This window comes from Ochlerotatus camptorhynchus, unplaced genomic scaffold, assembly GCF_037179485.1.
Source record: "Ochlerotatus camptorhynchus isolate MF236.1 unplaced genomic scaffold, CSIRO-AGI_Acam_v1.1 ptg000231l, whole genome shotgun sequence".
Taxonomy (NCBI): domain Eukaryota; kingdom Metazoa; phylum Arthropoda; class Insecta; order Diptera; family Culicidae; genus Ochlerotatus; species Ochlerotatus camptorhynchus.
Window position 1 is genome coordinate 94,805 of NW_027040721.1, and position 21,819 is coordinate 116,623.

At 39.3% G+C, this 21,819-nt stretch overlaps 2 protein-coding genes across 4 annotated transcripts; one reads left to right on the top strand and one right to left on the bottom strand.

The window, feature by feature from the left end:
* The first annotated feature begins 159 nt into the window (after positions 1–159).
* LOC135704122 (uncharacterized) lies at positions 160–19,890 on the top strand. 3 transcript variants are annotated; one of them, XM_065225546.1, is made up of 10 exons: positions 160–253; positions 9,782–10,192; positions 10,462–10,634; positions 10,811–10,999; positions 11,120–11,304; positions 11,362–11,679; positions 11,859–12,000; positions 12,073–12,467; positions 12,759–12,996; positions 18,157–19,890. In XM_065225546.1, the coding sequence occupies exons 2-10, from the start codon at positions 9,982–9,984 to the stop codon at positions 19,318–19,320; spliced, it is 3,015 nt and encodes a 1,004-aa protein (XP_065081618.1). In that variant the 5' UTR covers positions 160–253; positions 9,782–9,981; the 3' UTR covers positions 19,321–19,890. The 3 variants fall into 3 exon arrangements, with proteins under 3 accessions (XP_065081618.1, XP_065081620.1, XP_065081621.1); XM_065225548.1 differs by having other exon boundaries at positions 11,365–11,679; XM_065225549.1 differs by lacking the exons at positions 11,859–12,000; positions 12,073–12,467.
* Positions 19,891–20,673: 783 nt separating this feature from the next.
* Positions 20,674–21,601, bottom strand: LOC135704107 (gamma-glutamylcyclotransferase-like). The gene is made up of 2 exons (XM_065225530.1): positions 21,309–21,601; positions 20,674–21,249 (listed from the first exon to the last, which is right to left on the bottom strand). Exons 1-2 carry the CDS (start codon positions 21,429–21,431, stop codon positions 20,809–20,811), a joined length of 564 nt encoding a protein of 187 aa, XP_065081602.1. The 5' UTR covers positions 21,432–21,601; the 3' UTR covers positions 20,674–20,808.
* Positions 21,602–21,819: the final 218 nt, after the last annotated feature.

Genomic DNA, 21,819 nt, shown 5'->3' on the forward strand with positions numbered 1-21,819 from the left:
ATTTACATTCAAAACGCCAAACTTTTTTCACTGGGCAAGCAGTTAAAGGACCCAGTAAACGCGATAAAGGCCAAATAATGTTGCGTCGCGCACGCACACAAACAACCGTGGAGCACAGCAGCCAGTAGCCAAACCAGCAAGTTTTTATCAATCAATCGTGAGTTTGTTCGGCAAGCGGAGGTTTGCATCATTTCGCTGTGAGGTTTTGCGAACGGTTTTTTACGTGAATTTCGCGTGTGACCCATACCGATCGGTAATAGTCCAATAGGTTAAGCGTAAAACATCGTGTATCAGTTGAAATGATGTGCATTAATGTCGTGAAAACCAATATTTTAAAGTGGTTTGTCTGACGTGAAAGGAAATTTAAATAACCTCACTTTTCTTCCTCTTTGTGTCGCATTTTTCTCGCGGGATTCATAGCGTGTGAGGTTTTGGTGGGCGTACGTGCATGTGTGTGTTGCGGACGATCATGGATTGATCTATGTGCGATGGTAGTTGTGTACGAAAAATTCCGAAGGACGACAACGCACAGTGAATAGCAGTGTTGCCATATGTTGGCACTCAATCATAATTTTAATGTTTTTTCATGCATAATATTTTTGACTTATCGTCACTTATTGTTAACGTGATTTGTATACAATAAATAACGAATAATCATTCAGCTAGCGGTGGGTAAGTAATTTCTAATTTGTTGCTACAGATAACGAAAACCTGTCAGTTATAATACTTTCAGGTCAAGGAAAAAACAATAGATTCATGCAAGCTGTCAGTTTTGATCCCACAACTACTGACAGCATGGTGCCACATTCCTATGCACAGTGATCTACCCAAAAAAAAGTGATCGTTTGAGATGAGTGGGAAAACTTCGACGGTGAGCATGCATAAAGGCGTAAACGCGATGATCGATTCTCTTCGTCGATTTTCTCTTTTGTTAATAATTCGCTACAATTAACGTTTTTCGGTGCGTTTGCTGTTGCTTTTGATAGCCAATACAGTCTGTTACAACTCTAAATTGACCAAATTTTTGAGAAAAAAAATGTTTAGCTGTAGCAATGCAAAGATAAAATCGGTGAAGAGAATGTATCATCGCGTATACGCCCTTATGCATGCTCACTGTCGACTTGATTTTAAGTATGTGGTGTCTGAAAGATAGTTTCAATTGAAAGATCTATCTTTTGACGCTATTCGTTATTGAGTAATTCCCCTGGAAGTGAGATGATTTTTTCCCCAAATGTCAATATTATAATGCATTACATTGCTGAAGCACAGACAAACAGACATAGCACATTGAATATTTTTCACTAAAACATCGTCGCTAAAACATTACCGCCATCTGTTGAGTACGCTGAACAGATAGCGGTAGTGTGTAATACCCCGTTCACATTACAGCGTATATCACGTGATATACGCTGTCTTACAATGAGCACTCATGCATCTAGCTTTCACTGGAAATCCTATGTATGAGTGCTCATTGCAAGACAGCCTATATTACGTGATATAGGCTGTAATGTGTACGGGGTATAAACATAGAGGTAACTCTAAGACCAGAAGGTCCCGAAGAAATGAGCTCAACTTTTTGGCTCAGCTCTCTGGTACTATCTTCGGTCCCAAGCTAATCGATGCACCCCTCGAAACAGGAAAATCCACAAACCCCTCATTTTATCTGTCAAACTTTCATAGCGAATCAAAACAAACATAATGTAGTACTGGAATTTATACTAGAATGGGGTACGTTAATCGATTTGCTTGGGACCAATAGGCTAGTCAAGTAGTGAGCCAATTTAAAATCGATAGTTTCGTATTGATTGTTGGTATAAACGTCAAACGCATGAGAATTGAATTTGCACGCCTCAGGTGGCGGTACTACCAACTAATGTCGTTTTCGTTTTTGCGGTGTAGCTACACCGGTGCTACACTGCCGTACACCGAAATATTTTACGGTGTGGATATAGGATGCACCTTTGTTTACCAACAAATGATGTTGAGCTGTCAAAGACTCGCGCTTATTTCTGCTTACACTACACCGGTGCTACACCGCAAAAACGAAAACGACATAAGATACTTTTCAATTGACCGTTAAATGTTTGATGAACAACTTGCGAGAGTTATGTCTGTTTGTCTGTGGCTGAAGAATACATTATTACAAGAAAGTGTCCTGAAGACACTAACTTTCCATGTGCTCGTTTAAGTCAGTTAAATTGTATTGTTCATATATGACCCACTAAAATCTGTTTTTTTACATAACTTGTTTTTTGGCGTTCGCATGTGGCGGTGGCCGAGAACATTTCTAGACTAACATTTGAAAAGGGCGTAATTCCAAAATGGCCATATCGAGAAAATCGCTTCTGAATTTTGTTGACCTAAAAATTAATCCTATTACACGACTTTCCATTTTCTGGTTGATTTTATAAGCTTGACATATAGTTAATAGTGTAATCTATCATCGTGCATCACTAAAAACTCAAAAAAAGTTTTCTTTGTCGTGAAATTGAGAAGAAAACATCATACGCCCTGATAATTTCATACATGTTGTTACCCCCCAGATCATCCACCCTTTGAACTGCCAACACTGGTGATACGCCGTGGAAGTACACCCTCGGGATTTTTTGTTTGTTGTTCCGCCTTGGTTCTTCGTTCGCAAATTTTGTGAGAGTGGAATTACGCCCGGAGATTTTTTGGTCTTCTTTTTGTTCGTTGTTTACACGTGAAATATCAATCGGATGCGTTTCAAATGAATCGGGCGTGACTAGATACTACAGACTCAATACGTTTGGCATATTAAAACGATATAATTCGTAGTTCTGGTGCAAGGCATAACAACCAGATACATCATAGAGTTGAAAGTTGGAAATACGCCATGTAAGAAGAAACGTTTTTGATGATTTGAAGTGATATTTTCTTCTACTTTTTCGTGTTTATCGAGTAGTTTGTGAACTATTCTCTCTATATGTGGCAAAATATGGTTTGTTTACATTTTGGCTCTTGCGCCCCTTTCAAATGTTAGTCTAGATTTCTTCTTGTGAGAATAAACACGCGACGTAAACTTATAACGAATTAAAACTTTATTGTAACGATTAAAATACAAAGACTTATCGCGTTGATCGCGGTGCGCATCACAAACTTCTGGAATATTCTGACGTTTATGCTGCTCGGCTATCATGCGTCAATGGGTGACAGCTACGACTGCCACCAGTGAGCTCAGCGGCAGTGTTGGTAGGGTCGTTTGGTAGAGATGTCCATTCGCCCCAACAGTTTTGGTTGTTACACAAATTATGTATCTCCTACAACGTTGTGCAGAAAGCAAGAATACACATCTTCGTAGATTATAGTATGTCTCTATCTTGCTTTTTTCAAAAATATTTCGTTGTTTTTTAATAAAAAAATAACCAATTTTTGTCCTATCACTACAAACCAAACAAAAATAAACGAATCCGTGTTTAACGTATTAGATTCAGTGCTAACATTTGAAAACGGCACAAAAGCCATTTGTAAACAAATGGTTTGTGGGCCCTTTACTCGCTACCCGAAGAACGCCCACGCAAACCAACAGCATCGTCAGGAAGGGGAAAATTTCCCCTACCCGATGTTGCTGTTGTGTCGCGTGGGTGTACTTCAAGTAGTGAGTAAAGGGCCCACAAACCATTTGTTTACAAATGGCTTTTGTGCCGTTTTCAAATGTTAGCACTGAGATGCTAGATAATAGTTTCTTTCTGCGAACACTACGTGTTGAAAATAACTGAAAATCTGGGGGGACGTACTGTCAAATCAGCCTACTGATCATTCTTGTATGAAACTGGTTCCAAACGTAAACAAACGGTGTAGGTTTCTTATGGCTTGTTTACGTTTGGAACCAGTTATCCCAGTTATGCGAGGTAGGCGACGACTGTTCGTATTTGACAGCCACCTCCCCCCCTTGCTGAAAATGTCTTGGTATGGAGATGCAAAGAGAAAATCTACGAAGAGAATCTGTCAATGTTATTGCGCATTTAAATGGACAAAAATAGCCGCGGTTTCACTTATTAAAAAGTGTGATAAAAGTGCACGTTTACGCCAAATCGTTTTGTTGTCTACGGAGCACTTATTCCTCATGAAGCATACTTTTTGCATTTTTGAAGCAGTCCAGTTTTCGATGCAACCAACAATACTTAGAACCTAATCCATTGTTCGGGTTGACGGGAACCGCAGAATACTCAATTATTACTATAAAATACGCAATATTAACTCTACCCATTAAATGAGCAAAGTTTTTAACTCACAAATGAATAATTTTTAATCATTTCTGTAGCAACAATTACTCTTTTAACCCGTAAAGTACCAGTACGAGTTTTTTTCTTTCTTCAAAACTCTCGTCCTCAGCAATGTTACAACCAATTTTTATAAACCTGGACTTTTATTAAAGAGGAATATTGGATCTAACTTTTGAGGGAGGCTACGCCCTGCTAGAACCCTACTCACTTGTGAGAGATCCAAATATGTTTTTGTTTTTTTTTTTCATGTAGCATGATTATTTTACCTCGAATATTACTATGTCTGAACTGATTGAACTTCGAATATTATTGTCCCGGAACTGATATCAATGTGGCTGTCTATGTCAAAAGAATCTCCTCGAATAGTCTGCATTTTCCATATCGCATTCGTGCTTGCATGATTTGACTTGCTGTATTGTTATGTTGCTTTAAGTTTTACTTTAGCCTAAAGGAACAGATTATGGGACCGCAGAAATCGATGCCAATATTTCCAAATTTCACCGGATATACCATAAACTGATTTCAATGATCTTCCTTGTCAGTTTGACATGATTTTACATGCAACATGATTATTTTGCCTTGAATATACCCTCCCTTTGGCTAGTTTTTGCACCTTGCTGTTGGCGGGCGGGCTTAATTTCATGCTTTATAGTGGAGTGTTGGAGACGGTAGGTTTATGGCCGGCGTTGCTGGCCCATGCCGCGATAGAATGGCGCCATGGGCAGGCGATGGGGTTTACTTCCTTCCCCTCTCTGATGAACCACTGCATGAGAAAACCAAAGATCTAGTCCAGCAGTGAGAGTATCACACTTGTTACTCCTTTGTTTGAGAGCAGTAGTACGTAGTACTACGCTTACGTATAGGCACCGACGTTGGGTGCGATACTGGCGGGTTTTGCCGCAAATCACTCTTATTTTATTTTTATTTATATACAGGGAATTATACAATTGAAATATTTCAGAAAGTGCCCAACAGTGCACAGTGGTCCAGAATGCAGATTTAGGTGGAATGATATGTTTTGAGTCAGCTGTTGAGAACGAACATTTTGAAAAAAAAAAATCTCGTCCTGGTACTTTACGGGTTAATGTGTAGTCCCTGGGTACTGCGGATTCGATCGATTTTATTTTGCAAGCTAATGGAAAACTGCAAGCGCTATGGAAGGCGATATTCGACAAATCGCCTTTGCGGAATTTTTCTCAATTACCCGTCAGCAACCCTAATAAAAAATAACCATAAACGAACGATAACCCAAATCATTGAACTATTCCACAAATGGTTTGGATGATACCCAGAACACGTCGTTAAGCAAATTAACCATACAATTTTTATTAGGGAAGTCCTCGCCAACTGGCAACATAAATGGACTCTCATTCCTTTGGGAAGATGGTTACATTGTATTCTCCAACAGGTGTCGAACAAGCCGTGGTTCAAAGGGTTGGACATGAGCCGTGACTTTATATGTGTCATATCGAGGCTCATGTCCAACCACTGCTCGTTAGTCTCGAATCGGGCTCACAGGCAGCAATTTGTGCGCTTGTGGTGGTGGTTATCACGAGATCGAACACGTGATTTGGTCTGCACCCTCCATTGTGTTGCTCGATCCGAGTTATCCACACCCCTCAGGGCCCGAGGAAAACAACCTATGCGGCCGTTAGAGACATCTTGGTGAGCCGAGATCTCGACTATTGGAATTTAATTTATATGTTTTTAAAACAGATAGATCTGAGGATTTAGTAGTTAGTGTCATCTTGTGTTCTCCCAAGTTGTAAACTTCCCATCGGTGTACCCCTATGTCTGTCTTTTTCATCAGTATGTCGCTTAGTTCGATACCAAGAGCACATTACTCTCCAAACCATGTGTTCTCAATCCCTACCCTGCCATCCATTTGATACAATATATTACCCTAACCTCGAGATAGCCGCGAGTAATCGGCCTTCACTTTACCAACGTTAGTTTCATTCAAGTAATTTTGTAATCCAAACAATGAATATCGGCTCCGCAAAGTTACGGCAAATGAGCCTGGAAACATTAACGCATTATAAAAAAATGGTAAACTGCTTGAAATTTTGTTCAAGTTTAAACTGTTTTGCTCTTTCTCAGTTGATTCCCGCCAAAAGCTCTGAGTCAGGAGTGCTCGAACCCCCATGACTCCATCAAAGTTTGTTTGAATACATGTTTCACCAAAGTATGTTTTATTGCATTTGAAAACTCAGGTTACAACAAGATATTGATGTATTTTGCATTTGAGACTGGTCTCCTAAAAAGCGCGGAATCGTTAATAAGAGTGGGCTTTTACGTTGTTGTATCGTCTTCGTGTCTTCGGCGCATTTTTTTTCCTTATGAATCAAGTGCCGAGATCACTGCGCCGAAAACACCAAAATTATTTAGCATAAAGACGCACTTACACCAAATTTCTTAAATCTTGTTCGGTATTGTTTTTTTCTGCTGGTTTCGTTCTGTTTAATATATTTCTTACCGAAAGCTTTGCAAAACATATTGTTGCATTAATTTTAAGTAATTTATAGAAATTTACCGAAATTACTGATCGAACTGTACAGCAGTAAAGACCAGATGTTTGAAAAAAATACTGAATAGATTTGTGAACTTCATACTGTGAATTTGAACCTTTGCTGTCATTTCGCAGTTGAGTGTCGGTTCTTGGTTGTGTATGTAATACCTTATTATAGATATTTTTAGTCGTACAGACGCCATGTCCTCCTCAACCGCAAAAAACGAATTTGCGCGCGGTTTGCTATACTGGGTCGATAGCTGATTATTATAAACCAGTGGAAACTAACGATTTAAAATTGGCTCACCACTTAAATAGCCTATTGGTCACAAGCAAATCGATTAACGTACCACATTCTAGTCAAAATTCTGGTACGACACTATTAGCGAATTCGTTTATTATTCAGTTCCAACCTGGATCGGGTATCAGGATTGGGTCTGCTTGTTTTCTGACAAACGTCAGTTTGCTCGTTTGTTTTTAAAACCTAGCTCAGGTTGAGGTTCGCACTGACAAAAAGTTCGGTTTCGCACTGGGTTGGAACTGGTTCCAACCCCGATAATAAACGAATTCGCTATATGTTTGTTTTGTTTCGCTATGAAAGTTTGACAGATAAAATGAGAGGTTCGTGGATTTTCACATATTTCGAGGGGTGCATCAATTACAGGGTTGTTACGCGGATTTGGTGCGGATTTGCTTATCAGATTTGTTCTGGCGCGGATTTGCTTGTTATGGCGCGGATTAGTTCAATAAAGTTTGAATTTTGTATTAATTTTTTTCTATTTATAAGTCTTCATTTGATTAACATACTAATATACCAACAATTAGTTAAACATAATCATATTCAAAGAATGAGTAAACGTTTATTTTCATTATTCTCAGTGCCAGGGCAGTTAAATAGTTCCACCACTTCAAAAGCGACAAAGCAGCTTGCTTTTTAAGCTCTGACTGATGTTGAGTTGGTAACTTAGTACATCAAGTTGATATTACTGCTACCGGATATCAAAAAGCAGGTTCTTTTTGTTATAGGATCAGCAGAAAAGACGAATTTGCTGAAGTTTCTTGAGTCGAATGAGTTTATTCTTTTCGACATATATGATAGGATTCATTCATTTTTGGTCACTATGATGTCAAGAAATCGTCCGTTTAGTCAAAAATAATTGATTTCAAATTAGGCAAATCTAAGATACACGAATAACTCGTACATGCAAGTGTGAAATTGGCAGGTCAAACGTTTGATTCAGATTGTGATTTGGAAATTCTGGATCCTCTATTTTGATATGGAAGTTTCTCAGAACTCAGAATATTGTTTAACATTGTAACATGCGTATCGCATTCCAATTCAGAAGTAGAAAGGAAGTTTTTACTATCCAAGCATTTGCTGCCAGAGAACCGAACAAGGCTTAGTGAACAGCATTTCAATAGCCGTAAAAATATTTTGAGTGGCATGCATTTTTTGATAATGATGTAAACAATTTTGTTGTTTCGAAGGACTTAATTTTGAATGCCAAGTTCGCGAGGAAATCTTACGAAACTAAATGAAGGTATTATAAGTAGGACAGATTGAAAACTAAAAATATTATATATAAGCCATCCGACACTAAACAGGAACAAAAGAAAGAAGGTGAATTAATGGGAGCTCAGAAAAAGAAAGGAAGTTAGTCAGACACCACATTAAAAGACAAGAAGAAGAGATCGGAAAGAAAAGAAAAGCAAAAGAAGATATTTTTAATTTGATAGAAAAAGAAATCAGAACAATGACATCCAATAATCCAGAAACATCATTCCTAACAGTTCTTTTGAAGCAAAAGATAACATTGAGCAGGAGGAAAAATCAGAAAGGGAAAAATTTGCTAAAATGAATGCTAATGAAGATTATTAGTGTTTTGATGCATACATTCAATAAAATAAGTGCTTGTTATATCATTGACAAAAAATTAACGTTTATCGCTGACAGAAGTCTCCATTACTTTATTTGTTGTCCTCTGCAATCCTATATCTTAGGTTATTTCTTGTTTTCATTTGAACCTTAATCAATATAAATTATCTGGTGTATGATTTTTTCAGGAAAATAAAGTAAAATATATAGTCCAGGTCAGTAAATTTTGACAACTCACAAGGGAAGATAATTTACTGAAATAGGGGAATTTACGTATTCTCGGCAACCTAAGCAGCGACCTTCTTTCTAAAGCCTTTTTCTCTATGGAACGCACACATATGCAGTATTGGTTTGTTTACAATCTTTTGCTGCCAGCTGCTCTAAAAATTTCAGTCGAAAGAATTGTCAAAAACTGTTTTGAAGCGCTTTTACAAAGCTTCAATCTTCTCTAGTGAGAGCGAGTATTGTCGGCAACCAGTTTTTCTTCGGCAACCGTTCCATTTGAACTGCATGTAAATCTGCTGTTCTATTATCGGCAACTCGAAATCAGCTACAATTTGTAGTGCGTGTGTTGCATTTCAAGAAAACCTTGCTAGATTGCTTTTTCTCAGTGGTAAAAATATAGTCAAATTGAAGCTGAAAGCATAAATAATCGTTTGCATTCAGCGAAGTGTTTTCGTAAGAAAATCCAGTGAAAATAGTGTTTCAATTTGGGTTGCCGAAAATAGTCTGTCATGCCGAATCCGTCATTTCCCCTATAATACTTTAATTAAAAAAAATTACCCAATGTTTCGTATTCGGTAAAAAAATTACAGAAAACTGTAAAAAAAATCTTAGTGTGCTAATCGCATTTATAATGTGCGTAATGCGCAATAAACACAGCATGCATGTTAGACCTTTTGATCCTGTTTGAATTTATATTATCGTAGGTAGGATATTGCTATCTGGCAACACTGCTTCCGAGGTGCTCTTTGTACACAACACTGTTTGCAGCGTGTGAGCGAGAATGTGAAAATTCGTGACTTTGAGAATCATTCAAAACAGAAAGAAAAGAAAATAGCGCAGCATAACGAAAAGCCGAATAAACAAAATAATAATCTACGACGGTAGTGGTGTTCTAATAGCAGGCGATTTTGTCATTACTTTCAGTGTGATCATTACGAGGGAAAAGTGCGATCTCAAGTGAAGTTTCCATCCACTGCGTGACTCCAGTTCCATCGTAGTCATTTTCGAATAATATCGCATCTCCGCGAATACCGTGTGTCGTGTGCGCGCATTATTTGTGTTGGTTCCGCGGCCGGATAGCATCACCTACGGATTTGTGAAGCGTCGTGTGTATTGGTGCAGGAATGGCACAGCAACATAAGCTGCATTTTCGGGACCAGCACCAGCAACCACCACTCGTGGCCGGAGGAACGACTGGAACTAGCAGCACATTTACGGCAACAGGAGGAACTGGTCACGGCAGCAGTGAAAAACGCAAGCATCGCGTGTTAGAGTGTGATAGTGATGAAGACGATTTTGCTGGATTCGACGAGGACGCCACCCGTAGTGAGAACGGTAATCGATTTCGTTTTACTGTACATTACATTCCTTCTGTTTTCCGCCTCCTACTTGGTGCTCTTTTAGCTCGCGCTTCCATTTTTATTTTAGCTCCCGTGTCAGATTCCGATCCGATAGTCTCGAGTTTTTCAAAAAATGTCACTCAGTTGACAAACGACCGAATGTGGTGTACCGATAATTATGTAATTTTTTTGTTTTCGTTTTTTCACGCCCCGTCGTCATTCGGAAATTCATCGGATTGTCGCTGAAAATTACTACCAAAACAGGAGCTTTAGGTTCGCCCAGATTGTCGAATTCGATTTCCGCTTTTGTAAACCTAAAGAAGGCTCGAGAATTTAAATCAACTCTTTTATCATCATCGCCATCGACGGGAGGACTTCCGGCAAGCGGATCTGATGCTTCGGCAGTAGAAACTTTGGGGGGTGTCGCAGAAAAACAGGTATCCATTTTATTTCTGGCTTCGTTGGCAGTTTTCTGTGTGTCTTGTCAAAGAAGGCAGAATTGAAGGGAAAAGATGATAACACTCCGCACTTCTTTTCTTTTTCTGTTTTCTCATATTGTTATTGAACGGACTCATTCATTCACCATGCATCGATGTGGCGCTTATGGATGTAGGACGAAATGGAGTCTCTGGTTGAACTAGAAGCATCAACGGGAGGAGGTGGATCTGGCATTTTTGAACCGAGCGGTAAAGCTGCGATGCTAATGGCGTCCAGTCAGGCCAAGCGAAAAGTGACCGCACCCGTCAATGCTCAGGACGAAGCTTTTAAGTTGCCGTTCAAGTTCGGCTGGAAGCGGGAATTGGTGAGTTAGAGAAGTGGTTGATTTGTGGGATCCTTTTCTGTTTTTTAAGGATACCAGATAGTAGTGGGGAGTCTGTTCGATGTCTGATGGGGTGTTCTCATATTACGCATTTTTTTTTAGGTATACCGTGCTAATATGGACGGTAATAGCAAGGACAAAGGCGAGGTATATTACATTACTCCAACGGGGAAAAAACTACGCACGCGAAATGATATTGTTATGGCCCTACACGAGGGACTAACAATGGACAATTTTACGTTCATGAAAGAATCTGTTGGTGGTTCTCCAGATGAAGAGATTATTAGGTTAGCCTTGGTAGAAAAGCTTCGTGGATGTTGTTTTAATAAATTCCCTTCCCATAGGAGTGCTAAATCGTATGGTAGTACGCCACGACGTTCAATTAATTCGGTGCCAGTGGCGGAATTAGTTTCGGATAATAATCTAGGCAAACGCATTCCGAAACCAAAAATGCCAAAAGGAGCTAGCCCGCCTCCTACTTCTACGTCGCGTACATCGCTCGGTCAGTCCCGCACCCCACCTTCTTCTCGTTCAAATTCCCAAACCTCACCCAAATCTGGGGCATCCGTCGGGGGTCATCGTGGCACCACAACCACTACAGTCGGTCAAAAACCGAACGAAAATACTTTCAATGCAGCCAAGTCAGCAAAGCTGAAAAACAAGTAAGTAATGTTTTCTATATCTGATACATGCTTTCGATGAAAACTTCCCATCCAACCTCTTCCTATGCATTCCTGGTATCATTCATTTCACTATAATCCAGCATTTTCAAACCCTTTTCACCCTAATATGAACAATACTTATTTGGGATCTGCTGAATGATGTCATCATCTTCGCCCAGAGTCGAAACATGTACCATCCAGTGTCTACCGGCAATGGGGATGATTCCTCAACTTCAATGCGTCTCTTGCCTGTGTATGTACCATCCGGAGTGTGTTGAAGCAACTACAGCCGAAATTCTGGCTCGAAGATTTACCTGTAAGGTGAGAAACCCCTCTCAATGCACTCTACCGTGAAAGGTGGTGACTTTTCTCTGTTGTATCTCACTTTTTAAGATTTGCATGGATGAACAATCAACTGTCTCGGATCTCGAAAGCATGGCGACGTTTGAAAGACCCGTGATAAATTCTATCACTGCAATCCAACCATTAGCAGCTCAATCGTTGAACAATGGCAATGCAACTGCTACAACCGTCCCTGTAGTTGATAAACAAAAGAAACCCACTCCACCTCAGCAGCCACCCAAAACCGGTCCAGGTACACCTAAAAGCAGTGGAAAAGAACCTCCTCCCCAGGATGTGATTGTTGTAGGAAACCATCAGTTCATTGTTGTTCCGAAAGGCAAACCAGCTCCACCGAAGAATAAAAAGCTATCTAAACAACCACTACCACAACAGCAGCCACCGGTACAGCAGCAATCGTTAGTGCAAGCTCCGATGCAGCCAACAGTGTAAGTAGCAACGGACTTGGTTGGCTTATCAACACACCTGAGCACATTCCATCTTATAGTTTTTCCTCAGTTACTACTCTACGTTGGACAGCAACATCCTACGACCATCCGCAAATGTGCGGTTTTTATTTTCTTTTGTTTCAGGGTTGAATCCCACATCCACAGATCCCAAAATGGTTGTTCTAAATTATTACCTTCTATTCCTTCTTCATCCTCCATCCATACTAGACATTTCTCCAACAAACATACCGTTTAAGCAATCTGAATTACATTGTATCTTCCACCTTGCAGATCCGACGACAGCCGGAAAGCTGTAGGTAATGCAAAACAAGTCGCCGCCAACAATCAGGCCAATAGTCGAAGCTTCATTGCAGCGGACTTGGCTGCCATCAGCCAGAACAACAGTACACGGACTTCCTCGCTTGCTGCTGGAGTCGAACAAAATAGGTTGTTTGCGTCGAATTTCTTCTCCAACGTATCAATTGGTTATGATGTACTGCAGCAAACGTTTCAATATCTTAAAGTACAGGTAAGGAATAGTGTATTTTCTTGCAATTATTACAGAGTTAGTCCAGTCTTCCACTGATGCAATGTTAAAAGCTAAAAACTTCATATGAAGACATACTCACCGCGAATAGCGTATGGAAAAGTCGTTTCGATCGTCGTACATAATGTGGCGTATTTTTACATACAATTCCGCATCATTTTTTTTTTTGCATGGAAATCGTGTGGTTGTTTAGCCATCTGAGAAATCCTAACGATCTAATACAAAACACCTACTTTCGGTCCCGCATAGCCTCAGATAACCTATTCTGTCTCCAAGGCACGATATTAACAAGCCGGAAACGGAGGGTTCAGTTCCCTGTTTGGTGTAGAAAATCTTTCGGGTTGGATTTTTTTTCGACTTCCCAGGGCATAGAGTATCATTGTGCTTGCCACACAACATACGAATTCATGCATTGATTGCCATAGAAAGCCTGAATTGCATTGAGACCGTAACCGCCTGCATTGTTTCAAATCAATTGGAGGTGGTGTCTTGATTGCGGTATCCAAATAAGTTAAATGAAATAACTAAGCTATTGTCTCGATTCTGCTGCGGCCGGCACTTCTCGTGAGCAGTTGTAGATCAAGATTACGACATCACACAGAGCTAGAAGAATCGGCGCTATTTTCGTAAATCTGATTTGAACTGCGTTAAGAACCATATCAGTTTGATTGGTGCTGTACATATTGTTTCGATTAGATCACAATGCTCTGCTATTTTATAACTACAACCAGTCTAGGCTGAAATTGAATATTTCCGCGAATTATCATCCAAGCATTGCGTTTTGCTCCGCTTTTCTGGATTGTTTCATTCTGCATGGTTTCACGCAAATCAACTCCCGTACTGCTAGATACAGTAACTTCCCTGTGCGGTATAACTATCCCATTAGCATTTTTGGCGAAAATGAGAATTGGAATTTCCAATGGAATCGACTGTAAAGTATCATCGCTTAACAGTTTACACGAAAAGCTTTGTTAAGAAAATGTCGCGATCTATACCAAAACTATGTTGCCCTTTCCATAAGAGCCCATAGAGAAAACAATGTTCAACAGAGTTTTTCTCAGCGTGCTCTTATAACGAATGGGACAATTATGCTTATTTTGAAAAGAGCAGTGAATAACGTGTGTTCACTATTTGGCAACCAGCCACGCAAGTTAAAACCTCCGTTACGATGCACCAGGAGAACCCCTGTCGCATTTTGCTCAACTTCTTCTTCGCTCTTGATGCTCTCAATGCAATGACAGTTGATTATACTGTTCGATACCTCCGGATATTGCTCCGAGTCATCCTTCGCTTTCAGATTTTTTTTACAAAGAGTAGAGTGAGCCGCAGCTTATCCAGGGCTGTTACAACAGGCGCGGATATCGCGAATTTCGCGGATTTCGCGATTTTCGCGGATTTGTCGCGGATTTGAAGTTTCAGTCGCGAAAATCGCGGAAACATTAAATGATGTCGCGAAAATAGCGAATTGAATTATGTACTGTCACACAAATTGTGGAATTCATTGTAACCTTTCCGTCCCGTATTATTTAGCTGTCATAAATTTTGTTGTTCATTTGGCTTTCAATTTTTTACCGGTTCAAACTAAACACCCTGCAAATAATCTAGAAATGATCTTAATTCCATAAGTCATACCGGATTTACACGGAAATTCCCTGAGGTTTGTCATTATCATGTTTTTTTTTTATTTCCAATATGAACATAGCATTTTTCGTTGTCAAATCATAAACGAATCGTATATATGCGAGTAATTGCCATGTGTACCGGATATTCTAGATTCTCCAAACCGTCCTGGAGTTCAGTTGATTTGTTCTACTATATCAACCAAGACTGCAATAATGTCTGTAGTATCGAAATATGTCCAAATAGATTCAAAGTGTCTATGTGGATTGTACCCGACCTATTGCTACGTATACAAGATGTTATAGGTTCTGAAATCATTCTGGAGATCAGATTATTTTTCTACTTGATCACCCAAGACTAATTCAATATATGTAGTATCGAAATATGCCCAAACAAATTTGCAGTGTCTATGTGGATCATGCCAACCTATTTCCGTGTATGCCAAATGTTCTAGGATGTCCAATTCGATATTTCGATACTACAGATATTATCCTAGTTTTTGTTGATCTAGTAAAACAAATCATCTGAAGTGCAGGACGATTTGGCGAACCTAGTCATCTGGTATACGTGAAAATAATTAAACATCATCCATATAGAGACTATGAATCCTAACAATATTTCGATACTACAGACTTTATCCCAGTCATGGTTGACCTAGTAGAATAAATCATCTGAACTTCAGAACAATTTGGAGAACTTAAAACATCTGGTATACATGGCAATAGTTCATGCATGATCCACATAGACACTGTGCATTTGTCTGGAAATATTTCGATACTAAAGACATTGTCCCAATCTCGGTTGATCTAGTAGATCAAATTATCTGAACTCCAGGACGATTTGAAGAACCTACAACATCTGGATTACTCGGAAATAGATTATGTATGATCCACATAGACACTTTGAATCTGACTGGAAATTTTTTGATACTACAGACATTATTGTAGTCTTGGTTGATTTAGTAGAACAAATCAAATGATGTCCTGGACGATTTGGAAAACCTATAATTTCCGGTATACATTGTAATAAGTCGTTCATGATCCACACAGTCACATGAATACGATTCGGCAGACCCCAAGGAATATCCGTGTAGATACAGAACCGCGACGTGACCAATAAGTGTGACTTATGAAACTCTGGCAATTTCTCGATTATGTGCAGGGTGTTTGGTTTGAATCGGTCAAAAATTGAGAAAACTAGAGCCAAATTAACTACAACCTTTAGGACACCAAAATACGTCAGAGACGCAAAGGTTAACTTTCAAGAAAATTTGCATTTCAAATGAAAATACATAAATTTTTTAAATAATGTTTCATCAAATCTAGGCCGGTATTATGCAATAGAATCTCATAATGTAAGGGTGTTACATAATTACTCAGAATTTATACTATACATAAATATTTTTTTTTAAGTTTACAAACGATACTCCTTTAGCTCAGTTGGTAAAAACGCAGCTACAAAGCAGGTCCATGCTGGAGGCGACTGAGTTCGATTCCCGTCCGGTCTATTAATTTTTGGGGTTGGAAAATTGAGGATAGGATGGTACAGGTATAGAAAGCTCTCAATTAAAATGTGAAAGTTGAAGTACTAAGTTGAGAGAAGGCAAAAATCTAATATGCTATAAGCAATAAGCTTGAAATACCATGTAGTATTATACAAATGGTATTTTTAGGCAATGAAAACAGTTTTTTTTTTGTCGCGGATTAGTATTTGAAGTCGCGGATTTATTTTGAGGAATCGCGGATTTCGCGGATCGATTTTAGAAAATCTTGTAACAGCCCTGCTTATCAATCCCAATCCAGACTTGAGACTAACATTTCCTGTCGAGTTGGAGACAGAGGAGTTGTGGACTCACTTACCTTACCAATCAAGCTTAGGTCCGGGTGTACTTTGATGTACACAGAAATCGTCTCCCTTCCATTCGATCCATGGTTGCTCGTCGTCAGCTTCGCAGCTTCCACCTGGTCGATCCACCTTGCCCCTGCGCGCTTCTTCGTATCGTTCCAGTCGGTTCATTATCGAGAATCATTTTCACCGGGCTTTCATTCGACATTCTTACGACTTGCCCAGACCACCGTAGTCGCCCGATTTTTGCGGTGTGGACGATGGGAGCTTCTCCCAGCAATTGCTGCAATTCGTGATTCATTCGTCTCTTCCACGTTCCGTCTTCCAACTGCACTCCACAGAACAACACATTCTAATGCGATATTAAACAGCAGACACGAAATCCCATCATATTACAGTTACAGTAACCCTCTTCGAGATTCGAAGGTGTTCTTAAGGAACCTCGGCAACGCACATCACTCGATTCATCGTCGCCTAGATCAATCGCAATCAAGTTATTTTCGCGGCATTTCTGCAAAACTTCCCGAATCACGAAAATCTGGTCCGTGGTCGCGCGGGTATCCACGAATGACGCCTGGTATTGCCCCACGAACTGTTGCAATCGGTGGTAGGCGGCGGCATGGTACACTCAGGTCTTTTTTTACACGGGGGATACGTACCGTGTAAAAAAAAAACCTACGAGATTTTGATTTTTCACATGTTTAAATGTTTTTAAAAAATCAGATTAGATTAGAGTTGGAGAATGCTTTTAAATCTCAATCGAATTTGTGATGTTAATTGGAGTGTCATTGCGCAGTAATTGCAGCAATCCAACTTGTCGTCCTTTCTGTAGATTGGACACACGATATGCCTCCCCTTAATACAGTTTTAAAAATCTAATATTTATATGTTCTGCATTTAATCTACTAATGCCAACGAATAAATTACTGAGACCTCCTCCCTCCCAGTGGTGGCACGAGTCCTGGAGTTTAACATTTTTTCCTTAACATTTGATACATTTTGCGATAACCATTGTGACGACACACAAAAACAAACTGGCAAGCAGCAAAAATGTCATGACATTTCTAAACTGTTTTCTGCCAGCGACAGAACATTTTCGCACAAAGAAGCAGACAAGACCGGCGGCGCGCGCGACATAATTTTATGTTGTGTAGAATTTTGCTGATTTCTGGCTAATTACTGCATTTATTTGATGTTTATTGCATGGAATTAAAAGATAAGAATGAAGACTGACCACTCATAAGCATTGATGTTAAAATTATGCGTAAATAAGGGAGTTGGTAATTTACTGTCACACGCAAGCCTGCAGCTAAAATTTCATTACAATAAACTGTTTGGAAAAATCAGGCTGCGAGATTTTATTTATTCTCTATCTCCGCTGTTTGCTTGGAATGTAGTTATACACGGTCGCCCGTGTGCTGGCTGTTTTGTTTCGCTCTGGACGATGGTTTTTCAAAAAATGTACTGTTGCCACCTCTGCTCCCTCCCATATAAGAAAATGTATGCAAATTCAATACACCCCTCCCCTTCAATGTTTATGTAATTATTGAATAGTCCCTAAATGACAAAATAATGATGTTTTGGTTAAAACAAACTTAATCCAAACGGCTTTATTCAGTAGTTAGACTTAAGTAGTAGGATTAATATTATAAATTTTCATCTTATTCCCATTTGCAGGAACTGCTGCGTGCGAGTTGTGTTTGTCGAATGTGGAACCAAGTTGCGAATCATCCGCGGTTGTGGAGGACTGTTCGCATGAAGAATTCGCATGTCAACGATTGGAGTGGTCTCGCCAACACCTTGCACAAGAACGGCACCAAGCATTTAGATCTGCGGAAAATGTTAATCTCCGGGAATAGTGACGAAATGTGGCACAGGTTTGCAGAAAACATCTCCCATGTCGATAACCTTGAAAGAATTGATCTATGTCGCTGTTCTTCGACGGTGGTTGGCAATTTGTTAAAGTCGAATCCTAATCTCAAGGTTATCAATGCCCTCGCGATCAAGAATGATCCTCTAGACTTTTCAAACTTTCAATACGGCAAGTACCTTCAAGAGCTGAGGCTTAAATCATCCGCTGCAGTGTCAGTGGATAATGATCTCTCGCAACTTGGCTTCCTTACATGTCTTCGACATCTCTCATTGACTTCAATTCAGAGACTGGGATCAACCTCAATCAAGGCACTGGAGAATTTGGTAAACCTAGAGTCACTCGAATTGGGAGAATGTACCGAAATTGGTCATAATCTTGCTGAAATCCTTCCTAGTATGATTAATCTGCAACGATTGCGACTGGAAAAGGGTCAGGAAAATGTCAACATGTTCGCAGTTTTGGAAGGTATATCAAAAATTCCAAGTCTAAGTCAGCTTGAACTTATCAATTGCGATGTGAAAGTTGGATTCGACAAACACATAAATAAGTGCAACAACATCAAGAAGCTGCTCCTGATTCCGACGTACGTTTCTCAATCTGCAGCTACGAATCATATGGTACTTAGCGGAATAGCAAAGCTGAAGGACACTCTCGAGATTTTCATTTGGCCTGTAACGGTTGAACTACTGCGGGTGACGGAGTTGTACATAGATCAGTGTGATACGAAAAATCGAGATGATAAAAACAGTCCCGGTGAAAGCATACCAATACTGAAACCGGTGCCTGGAGTAGATGAAGTACCGATCGCCAACAGCTCAAACACGCCCGACACTCCGGCGCAGGTCGAAATCGTTCCCCTTACTACAGTCAACAGCATTCTTGACCGATCACTCCCCAAGACCAAGCTGAAGATACTGAAAATTCCGTTTGCCAGCACCTGGAAACAAGGCATGATTGAACTACCGTAGAATCGGTGATTTTGACTCTAAATCCGGTGTGGAGATCAAACTAGGAAGTCCATCATTTTAAATGTAAAACGTAGAGGTAATTTATTCGTATTAGTTCTATGTGTATCATGTAGTTTCATCTAGTGTTGTAAGATGATAACATGCAGCAGACACGAGAGAAAGAGTTACTGCTGCTTTCCTCGCACTGTACATAAAATCACATTGTCTGTAACAACTGTCCGATGTGCGTCGAGGAAACGTTTGAAATATTAGTGTCCGCCGTTTTACGCGGCTATTTTTCAATTCAAACGAATATTGGACAAACTTGAATACCTATCTATTCAGAATTCAGGCTGTCAAAAATGGTAGGATGTTGATTGATTTAATTTTTTTATTAAAAAATGTTGCAACTCGAAAAATAATTCGTTTTTTTTCGATTTTGATTGTGTCTGAAAAAATTGGCTTTATGAATAATTATTTTTGATGTATAAAATTCAACATAGATTTAGAAAACTTGCTTTCCCATCACGCGTATCTGCTTTAGATTAACTAAGTTAATAGATAAAGAGAATAAACATAATGCTATGTTTAGATATTGTGTAAACTAAGATTTATCTATCCGAAATTCCTACGACTTGAATGTCGATTCACCCTAGCCTTGATTATTCGTAAAAACACATCAATTTCCATCGCTTAAAAGTTATTGAATGTTTTATTTTTATATATGGGAAATGGCTGAAATGTTGGCCTATGGATCTAAGATTGGGCCCATCGCTGTTGCTATTGAAAATTTAGTCGATTGCTGAATTTATGTATGGGCCCAAATTAGGGACACTTAGCCCGACATTACATACATTTCCCCTACTTGATTTATTTTTTATTTGTTTGTGAAAATCAACAGGCTGAATGTATCCCCAATGCTGGTTTGAAAAGCAAACTGGGCTGTATTGAACCTGTTGATATTGACAAACAAATAGATAAATGAACGTACCAACTGGACCATCTTGTCCCACCTTACCCTACCTGTTATCAGAAAAAAATGGGTACTTTGTACTGCCTTCTAGAGAATTTGCCGCCAATAGAGTAAGGCGAATATCTTATATTATATTAATAATATAATGCAAAAATCGCTTATAATTAAAAGAATCACAAATCACTACATAACTATTATACCATGTAATCTTTGATTAAATAATCCTGAATAAGATCAATGTGAGCCTGAATGGGCGCCAGTCGAGGTATAATCACTTGGGGGACGTTCGGAATATAATATAGAACAACATGAATTAGCTCGGGTTTCGATTCTAGAGTCGTTTTTTTTTCAAGATTGAACATATCACGAGCGCGTGTTGCATTGTATATTTTGATAATATGTATTGGGTCGACAAAAGGAAAGCTATGCTTTAGAAAAAAATCGATACACACTGTACTCATTATAGAAACGCCTTGTCCATTTGTTTTAACCGTAGACATCGGTTTTTAACTAATTTTGAAAATCACATTCTCTTCCTAATGCAATTTGTCCTGAACGGCCAGGTCTATCTCGAAATGGGGATCCCCGGAGTGTCCATTATGTTTAATAGTATTAAGATATTCTACATATTCAATTGGTAACCCGGTTTCTGTTGCTCCTCGAATTATGATATTCATATAGGTTTGCGACGGCTGCCGCTCAAATGGTCGGGTTTCTTCAATACTTTCTAGTTTTGGTGGATTTTTTACAAGCTGATAAACGCGACACTGAAGCGTTTCTCCCTTTGTGGTGCATATAGGCAACGTCAATGGCTTGTACACTTGATTATGAACACCTTCCTGCTTGTCTAGATCGGGAAGATTTTCAATACCGATTTCCCAGATTGCTCCCCACACTCGATGGCCTTTGTCTTCTACGATAGTTGCTGGTGCGCCACGCCATCGTGCAGCGTAGTGGAAAAAATCTAATCTATAGTTCTGAAGAATGATCATTCATTTTCATTACCTTTAAAACTCAAAATATACATGGATATTACCTCTAAAAATCCTATTCCTTTTCTGACTGCAGTAGGGCTTTCCATGCGGATTCTTTTCGAGAAAAGATTGCTCCCGAAAGCAAAATAATTGAAAGTACTTGAAGTTGCCTCTGTTAGCACCATTTTCGCAGCAGCTGTAATCCCCACTGAGTAGATGATGATGGTGAATTTTATATCAGGACTAGCATCTCTCTATCTATATAGTCAACGGACGATGTTGTTTAACATGCACACATACTAGTAAACCTTTATTTGGAAATAGTAAACATCGCGTTTCAGCCAGACGATAAGTTCGCAATGTGATTTGTCTTCATTGCCAGAAGCAACGTCATTATAATTATATATTTATAAATTTCCTAAAAGTCAAAATGAAACTCGAAAATGCCTAAACATAGCATGTCATATAGAAACCCGTATAACATATCCCTTAAATAAACCTACGGTAACAAATTCATAGTTAGCACTTATAGCGATTTATCAACAACAGCTATCATGCTATCAGCTACCCGTG

What these genes read in the sequence shown, in the direction of transcription:
- LOC135704107 (XM_065225530.1), bottom strand. Translation starts at nt 21,431, where the DNA reads ATGGTGCTAACAGAGGCAACTTCAAGTACTTTCAATTATTTTGCTTTC. An exon ending in AAGGAATAGGATTTTTAGAG is followed by an intron (nt 21,250 to 21,308) that starts GTAATATCCATG and finishes ATCATTCTTCAG; the next exon opens with AACTATAGATTAGATTTTTT.
- LOC135704122 (XM_065225546.1), top strand. Translation starts at nt 9,982, where the DNA reads ATGGCACAGCAACATAAGCTGCATTTTCGGGACCAGCACCAGCAACCA. An exon ending in CGCCACCCGTAGTGAGAACG is followed by an intron (nt 10,193 to 10,461) that starts GTAATCGATTTC and finishes CTACCAAAACAG; the next exon opens with GAGCTTTAGGTTCGCCCAGA. An exon ending in TTCAATATCTTAAAGTACAG is followed by an intron (nt 12,997 to 18,156) that starts GTAAGGAATAGT and finishes TCCCATTTGCAG; the next exon opens with GAACTGCTGCGTGCGAGTTG.